The sequence below is a fragment of the Microchirus variegatus genome, assembly GCF_963457635.1.
Source record: "Microchirus variegatus genome assembly, chromosome: 21".
Classification (NCBI taxonomy): Eukaryota; Metazoa; Chordata; class Actinopteri; order Pleuronectiformes; family Soleidae; genus Microchirus; species Microchirus variegatus.
In genome coordinates, this window is record NC_139822.1 from 19790382 (window position 1) to 19799753 (window position 9372).

Here is a 9372-nt window from a genome sequence, read left to right on the forward strand (position 1 = left end):
TGAATATTGAAATCTGTACGAAGCAGTAAAACGGGTTTAACGTCGCGTAGAAAGTACGGATGCACTGACCCACTTTTCTTCACTTCCGATCCCTGAATTCGGATAACCTTCCTGGCTAACTCCTGGTCAATCATGCTCGCCTGCTAGCTGGCTGGCTGGCTGTAAACTGTGGAATGGAACAGCGGCGTGCATCATTACTCCACATCTCATTGAGATCTCATCCGTTCAATCCACTCCGCTTTTTGCAGCCAGCCAGGAAATTTCCCATCGGCGAATTACGCGCGTATCGGAACCCGATACCGACACTGGATCGGATTGCCGCCGCAGTAGTTACCACCAAGTGGAATGGTTTGGTACGGTCAGCGTTTCCATGAGGGATGAGGCCGAGTGGCGACATTTTGTTCAGCCCTAATTCGGGTTGGCTCCCAAAAGTAAAATGGTACGATCGGGACGGTCAGCTGATTGAAGGAGGAGGAGAAATGTAGACGATGTAGCGGCAGGTTTGATAATTCGACACAATCCAAGTGTGTGTGTGTGTGTTCTTGTACTTGCAGCATACTGAGGACCAGTGAGGGTTTTTAAACCAACAAAGTGAGGTCATTTTTACGTAGTGAGGACATTTTGGCCGGTCCTCACTTTGTTTTCATTGAAATCTCTTCCTTGCAATAACATGCTATACTCAATTTGTCCCAAAAAATTTTGGAGGACATAGTATAGTATGACGTTTTTGTAAAATTTTGAACCAAAATGTTTTTTTCAAAAAAAAAAATTACAAAATAGGTTTTTTCAACTTTTGAATGACATAAATATCACATTTTTGTCAAATTTTGGACCAAATTTTTTTTTTTAATTTTAGTCGACATAGTATAGTATGATGTTTTTGTAAATTTTTTGACCAAAATGTTTTTTTCAAAAAAAAAATAATTTTTTTTCAACTTTTGGATGACATAGTATAATATCACGTTTTTGTAAAATTTTGGACCAAAAATTTTGGGTCAATTTTTTTTTTTTTTTTTAAGTTGACATAGTATAGTATGATGTTTTTGTACAATTTGGGACCAAAAATAATAATAAAAAAAAAAAAAAATCGAAAAAGTTTTCCAGCTCTTATTGCTCTGGGGCTCCACCTGCAGACATTTTATGGTACTGCAACCAGTAGTTCTTTGTAGATGTCATTCATGAAGTAGATATTTGTAATTGTGTTGATTTATAAAGTGGAAATGCTGGTCCTCAGTGTGCAGCAAGAACAAGAATGTGTGTGTGTGTGTGTGTGTGTGTGCGTGTGTGCCAGGTAGTAAAGCGTCAAATAAATTTGCCATCCCGGTGGTGACGGTGTCCCTGGACGCTTATTAATTCCACTTGGACCAGGACGAAAACCAACGCCTTAATGGTGTGTGTGTGTGTGTATGTGTGTGTGTGTGTGTGTGTGTGTGTGTGTGTGTGTGTGTGTGTGTGTGTGTGTGTTTTCCAGGTTTTTTTTCCACGCATCACCTCACGACAATTCCTGCAACAACTTTGCGTGCATTGCATATATTTTGCTTGGACTAATCTTAATCTTGAAAAAAAAGCCAAATAATTAAATCAATGTTTTAAGTCTAAAATATTCAGATTATTAGTTTATAATAATAACTCTTTGTTAGCCGCCTGCTCAGTTTACGGTTTGTGTTCACACCGGTGTTTAATTCAGATCCAGTTCAGCTTTGTCACGTCGTCACGTTTCATGATGATCAGCGTTGGTGGTTCGCTTCAGTTTGAACGTTAGCCGCTTTACTTCTTTTAAAAGACAATCGCGACGTCGTGTTTACGCGACTTCCCGATTGTTAAAATGAGTCTCTCAAGTTAACGCTAAACTTCAAAAACAGACGCACACGTGCGCGGTACGCGGGTTATTTGTTAGCGCTGCTCTTTTCCTTAAATGAAACAGACCGCTCCAGTAACACTGTAGGCGCGCTAACCGTGCTAAAAGGAGCTAACGCAGCTAACGGCGCCCCTACTTGGGTACTTGTATGTGATTTAAATACTAGCGCGCGACTTGGGAGCTAGCGCGCCTTGGCGTGTGACTGTAGTACTATTACATGACTCGGTTACGTCCTAGCTAGGTTTGTTTGAACTCCGTCTTTAACGTTAGCCGCTGAGGCGTCTTAACGGAACTGAAAACGTGCGTTTTTGTCCTTTTGAATACGTCTCCGAGAGTTTCGTCTTCGGAAACGTCGTACGTGAAATTAGCTCTCCACTTACTCTCAAAGAAGTCGTTGTAGTTGATTCTCTCCACGCAGCACGTGTACATGCGCAAACCGGCGATCTTGATTTTCTGTGAAAGGAACAACAAAAAAGAAAATCTGTGAAAAGACGTTTCACGGACACTGTGAAGTTAGCTATGAACCAGTTTATCATTTGTATGCTAACTTTTCACGGCTCACATTAGCATGCTAATATAGTGAAGAATAGGGCTGGGGGCTAATGTCACATGTGCTCCAAAAAACAACAATGTGTGAATGAGCCACACGCCACCCTCGTGATATAGTGCCCCCTATGGTGAAAACTGAGACAAAATTGAGTTCCAGCAAATTTCCTGAAACTTGGTGGGAAGATGTTCTAGACCAAGACGGAAAAAAAAGCTGACCGTAACCATGGCGTCACCTCAACTCAACAGGAAGTCGGCCATTTTGAATTTTGGCACCCATTTTGGCGATTTCCGCGTGAAGTAAATGAGCTAACTTGTCCGAGACATAAAAAAACTTGCCAATTTGTATAACACACATCAAAGGCAAAAAGGTTTTGCAGATTCAAATGGCGTAGCCATGGCAACCCTCAGCGTTTTGCCGAAATTTGGACCATTCGCCACGAAACAGGAAGTGCCCTATGACCTCCGCATACGTCGAGTTACACCGAAACTTCCCGAAACTTGGTGGTTAGATGTTCTAGACCAAGACGAACAAAAAAGTCTACCATAACCGTAACCATGGCCTCAACTCAACAGGAAGTCGGCCATTTTGGTGATTTGCAGTCCTACCTACAAGTATTATCGCTCACCCATTTGTTGTACTTGAGCGGTCCCGTGAAGCCCATGGCCTCGATGAGCTTCGTGAAGGCTCCGACCTCTTCCTCCGTGTGCTGAGAAGAATCCTTCACGTTACGGAGCTGCAAACAAACACGGAACAGGTCAACGGCGTCGCTCTCTACCACCGTGTACGATGAAATGAACGGAGAAACCAGCGTTTACGCAGCGAACGAGGTTAAAATATCAACGTTCGATATATAATCGTGAGATTTTGGTCATCCTACTGTGGCCCTGAGGTGCAAAACACAAACGCAAACCACAAACACATATGAAGAAACACAAACGCAAATCGAGAAACACAAACGCAAATCAAGAAACAAACGCAAATCACAAAATCAAGACACGCAAATTAAGAAACACAAATCGAGAAACACAAATACAAATCACAACACAAACGCAAATCGAGAAACACAAATCGAGAAACACAAATGCAAATCACAACACAAACGCGAATCGAGAAACACAAACGCATATGAAGAAACACAAACGCAAATCGAGTAACACAAACGCAAATCGAGAAACACAAATCGAGAAACACAAATCGAGAAACACAAATGCAAATCACAACACAAACGCGAATCGAGAAACACAAACGCATATGAAGAAACACAAACGCAAATCGAGTAACACAAACGCAAATCGAGAAACACAAATCGAGAAACACAAATACAAATCACAACACAAACGCAAATCGAGAAACACAAATCGAGAAACACAAATCGAGAAACACAAATCGAGAAACACAAATGCAAATCGAGAAAAACACAAACGCAAATCACAACACAAACGCGAATCGAGAAACACAAACGCATATGAAGAAACACAAACGCAAATCGAGTAACACAAACGCAAATCGAGAAACACAAATCACGAAACGCAAATCGAGAAACACAAATGCAAATCGAGAAAAACACAAACGCAAATCACAACACAAACGCAAATCGAGAAACACAAACGCAAATCGAGTAACACAAACGCAAATCAAAAAACACAAACACAAATCGAGTAACACAAACGCAAATCAAAAAACACAAACACAAATCGAGTAACACAAACGCAAATCAAAAAACACAAACGCAAATCGAGAAACACAAACACAAATCACGAAACACAAATGCAAATCGAGAAACACAAACGCAAATTAAAAAAGACAAACAAATCACAAACGCAAATCACCACACAAACGCAAATCACGAAACACAAAAGCAGAGAACACAAAACCATTCACGTAAAAAAACGTGTTTCCGTTTTCATTTAATGTTTCTGTGTTTTGTGATTTGCGTTTGTGTTTTGCACCTCAGGGCCACCGTATCGTCCTGATTCGTGATAGTAAAGTATATTCGATGACTTCTCCTGGTTTTAAAGGTTTAAAGTTGAATTGATAACCATCACATGTATTATGTCGAATAAACTGAATATATGCAGTGATGAAATCACTTTTAATCAGATTTAAAGGCCTAATTATTTGTGTTACAGCAGAATTCTATCACATTAATAGTCAATGTCATCGTTTCTAACACACACAAATAAAATAGAGTGAAGCTTTATATCCACATATATCTGTATTACCCAGCATTACAGAAATATTGATAAGTCAAAGGTCAAGAAGATGAAGTGAAATAACAAAAGACGAGTGATGAGTGAGTGAAAAGCAGCAGAACTCTTTAAACAGGCTTAAGATTATTCCCTGTGTTTAAACAGGAGTGTAGTGACCCACACACACACACACACACACACACACACACACACACACACACACCTGGGGAACATGGCCTTTACTGTGTGAGTGCAGCTGTTCATACAGTGACCTATTCTACGCCGTGTTGTCTTTACACTTTCATCACAGCCGTGACCTCAGTTCCTCTTCATTAAAAAGTTAAAAAACATCAGCACAAATGTCACTTTAGTGTTTTAGCAACTTCACAAAAGGCAAAAACTAACAGAATTCACTGAGGGACAGACTTTTCCAAACAGGAAACTGACGTCTGTAAACCACTCACTCTCCCTGCACCAAAGTCCATAGAGAAAACCAGTGATTTTAGCTCACAGGGACACGGGAGCTGCTGGTCCTCTGCTGCCTCCTGTGGTCACTTTGTGTCACTGAGTTAAGTCTATAGTAAATATTTTCAAAGCTGAATTCACTAAAATCAGTCATTGTAAGTTAGTGATGGAGGCAGCAGTGGATCAACAACTCCTGTGAACTCCTGTGTGCTGTGATGTTAAAATCACTGGTTTACTCTATGGACTTTGGTGTGGGAGAGTGAGTGACTTTGGTGTGGGAGAGTGAGTGACTTTGGTGTGAGAGAGTGAGTGACTTTGGTGTGGGAGAGTGAGTGACTTTGGTGTGGGAGAGTGAGTGACTTTGGTGTGGGAGTGTGAGTGACTTTGGTGTGGGAGTGTGAGTGAGTTTGGTGTGGGAGTGTGAGTGACTTTGGTGTGGGAGTGTGAGTGACTTTGGTGTGAGAGTGAGTGACTTTGGTGTGGGAGTGTGAGTGATTTTGGTGTGGGAGTGTGAGTGACTTTGGTGTGGGAGAGTGAGTGACTTTGGTGTGGGAGAGTGAGTGACTTCGGTGTGGGAGAGTGAGTGACTTCGGTGTGAGAGAGTGAGTGACTTCGGTGTGGGAGAGTGAGTGACTTTGGTGTGGGAGTGTGAGTGACTTTGGTGTGGGAGTGTGAGTGACTTTGGTGTGGGAGTGTGAGTGACTTTGGTGTGAGAGTGAGTGACTTTGGTGTGGGAGTGTGAGTGACTTTGGTGTGGGAGAGTGAGTGACTTTGGTGTGGGAGAGTGAGTGACTTTGGTGTGGGAGAGTGAGTGACTTCGGTGTGGGAGAGTGAGTGACTTCGGTGTGGGAGAGTGAGTGACTTCGGTGTGGGAGAGTGAGTGACTTTGGTGTGGGAGTGTGAGTGACTTTGGTGTGGGAGTGTGAGTGACTTTGGTGTGGGAGTGTGAGTGACTTTGGTGTGGGAGTGTGAGTGACTTTGGTGTGGGAGTGTGAGTGACTTTGGTGTGGGAGAGTGAGTGACTTTGGTGTGGGAGAGTGAGTGACTTTGGTGTGGGAGAGTGAGTGACTTCGGTGTGGGAGAGTGAGTGACTTCGGTGTGAGAGAGTGAGTGACTTTGGTGTGGGAGAGTGAGTGACTTTGGTGTGGGAGAGTGAGCGGTTTACAAACTTCAGTTTCCTGTTGGAAAAGTCCGTCTAACAGTGACGATAATGACGTGAACGTGTTCTTTAGATATTGTAGACTTACAGTGACTTTGATAAAGTGACTGAAATGTGTTTTCTTTGTGTTAAACTGAAGTTTGTAAACCACTCACTCTCCCACACCAAAGTCACTCACTCTCCCACACCAAAGTCCATAGAGTAAACCAGTGATTTTAACATCACAGCACACAGGAGTTCACAGGAGTTGTTGATCCACTGCTGCCTCCATCACTAACTTACAATGACTGATTTTAGTGAATTCAGCTTTTAAAATATTTACTTTAGAACTAACTCAGTGACACAAAGTGACCACAGGAGGCAGCAGAGGACCAGCAGCTCCTGTGTCCCTGTGAGCTAAAATCACTGGTTTTCTCTGTGGTGAGTGGTTAATAAATTCTATCAAATTTCATTGGTGCTTTTATTTTGAAAACTGCAGAGTGATGACGATGACGTCACGTTACCTGTGCGCTGACGTGGTACGTTCGACACGGAGGTGAACGCGGCGAGCAGAACCTCGGCTGCTGACCGGCGACTAAAGCTCTGGTCAGACAGACGTCACCATGGATCGGCTGGATGGAGATTAAGAGAGGAGGGACGACCGTGAGATCACAGACCAATCAGGACACTTTTTAATAACGTCACGCTACGAGTAAAAATACTACGAGCTACAATCGCTCGTGTCTCCACAGACACAAGAATCGGACTACGAATCGCATTATACAGGTATGTTAGTCCGGCTAAGAATAGCCCGATTTTAGTAGGACTAATCGTATACATGCAGGGAGTAATCGGACTATAAATCGCATTATCCGACAAAAATCGGGCTAGTCTTAGTCGGACTAAGCGCATACATGCAGGGAGTAATCGGACTATAAATTGCATTATCCGACTAATATCGGGCTAGTCTTAGTCGGACTAAGCGCATACATGCAGGGAGTAATCGGACTATACATCGCATTATCCGACTAAAATCGGGTTAGTCTTAGTCGGACTAAGCATATACATGCAGGGAGTAATCGTACTATAAATCGCATTATCCGACTAAAATCGGGCTAGTCTTAGTCGGACTAAGGGCATACATGCAGGGAGTAATCGGACTATACATCGCATTATCCGACTAAAATCGGGCTAGTCTTAGTCGGACTAAGCATATACATGCAGGGAGTAATCGGACTATACATCGCATTATCCGACTAAAATCGGGTTAGTCTTAGTCGGACTAAGCATATACATGCAGGGAGTAATCGTACTATAAATCGCATTATCCGACTAAAATCGGGCTAGTCTTAGTCGGACTAAGCGCATACATGCAGGGAGTAATCGGACTATACATCGCATTATCCGACTAAAATCGGGCTAGTCTTAGTCGGACTAAGCATATACATGCAGGGAGTAATCGGACTATAAATCGCATTATCCGACAAAAATCGGGCTAGTCTTAGTCGGACTAAGCGTATACATGCAGGGAGTAATCAGACTACGAAATCACATTATCTAGGTATGTTAGTCCGACTAAGACTAGCCCGATTTTAGTCTGACTAAGCATACACATGCAGGAGTAATCAGACTACGAATCGCATTATCCAGGTATGTTAGTCCGACTGAGACTAGCCCGATTTTAGTCTGACTAAGCCTATACATGCAGGGAGTAATCGGACTATTAATCGCATTATCCAGGTATGTTAGTCCGACTAAGACTAGCCCTATTTTAGTCGGACTAAGCGTATACATGTAGGGAGTATTCGGACTACTAATCCCATTATCCAGGTATGTTAGTCCGACTAAGACTAGCCTGATTTTAGTCGGACTAAGCGTATACGTGCAGGGAGTATTTGGACTATGAATCGCATTATCCATGTACGTTAGTCTGACTAAGACCAGCTCGATTTCAGCCAGACTAACATGTTTACGTGACGTTAAGAAAACCAGATTATTGTCCTAGCCCGTTCTAACATGCATGTAAACGCGCTGAATGTAGCTACGCTGTTGCAGCGCGACCAAATACTACGTAGATTACGTCAATTAAATTTATTCTCGTTTAAATTTATATTAGTGACACAAAATGACCACACGAGGAGGCAGCAGTAGAACAGCAGTTGCGCGAGTTAAAATAACTGATAGTCTCTGTGGACTTTGGTGTGGGAGAGTGAGTGGTTTACAAACTTAAGTTTACTGTTTGGTAAAGTCTGTCTAACAGTGACGATAAATACGTGAACCATTGTCTTAAAGATATTGTCGACTTAAACGGACAAAGACTTGGAAAAGGAAACGGAAGATTATAAACCACTCACTCTCCCACACCAAAGTCCATAGAGTAAACCAGTGATTTTAACATCACAGAGACACAGGAGTTGTTGATCCACTGCTGCCTCCATCACTAACTTACAATCATTGATTTTAATGAATTCGGCGTTTGAAATCCTTCATTCACAAACTCATCTCCGCCTAAACTCGCGCCACACATCACAAGTTCTACCCAAACTAGCAGCTAAGCTAACGCTAGCCGGTACCTGTCGGTACGCGGCCCCGCTGACGAGCCTCCTGACGGCGGCGGCGGACTGCAGCGGCCGCCGGTACATGACTCCGCGCTGGTCCGGAACTCAGAGACGAGGAGCAGGCTGCCTCCGCTCTGCGGCCCCGACACTTCGCAATAAATGTTCGGCTTAGGTAACAGCGGTGCTCCGCCACCTCCTCCCCCTCAGCAATGTCAGCGGAATCTGTCCGGCGCCCAGTCCTGTCCGACCAGACAACAGGCAGCAGCGAAGAAACGTTCCGCATGTGGAGAAAGTCTGTTGTTGTTCTGTATTTATATAGATATATAAAGATAAATACGTAAATAAATATTTTTTTTAACTGAAGTTCAATTTATTTGATTATTTCTTTTATGTATAACTATGTACATATGTTCTGAACCTAATTTAATTCTGTTTATTTTACTGAAACTATTAAATGAAACCATCATTCATCAATTCATTCATTTATTAATACCACACACACACACACACACACACACACACACACATTATTCACATAAGTGTAACCTGTCATAAAGGAAGCAGAGCTCAGTGTTTCACATAATAGAACAGAATTGTTATTATTTTGAATCACA

At 42.6% G+C, this 9372-nt stretch overlaps 1 protein-coding gene across 1 annotated transcript in view; it reads right to left on the reverse strand.

Annotated features, from left to right (window-relative positions):
* The window catches only part of uqcc1 (ubiquinol-cytochrome c reductase complex assembly factor 1), a 13746-nt gene extending 4779 nt beyond the window's left edge, over window positions 1-8967 (reverse strand). The window contains exons 1-4 of the mRNA XM_083907701.1: window positions 8774-8967; window positions 6725-6832; window positions 3034-3141; window positions 2239-2311 (exon numbers count right to left, since the gene is read on the reverse strand). Coding sequence (XP_083763827.1) covers window positions 2239-2311; window positions 3034-3141; window positions 6725-6832; window positions 8774-8842 — 358 coding nt within the window. The 5' untranslated portion in view covers window positions 8843-8967. The remainder of the gene's footprint in view (window positions 1-2238; window positions 2312-3033; window positions 3142-6724; window positions 6833-8773) is intronic.
* Window positions 8968-9372: the final 405 nt, after the last annotated feature.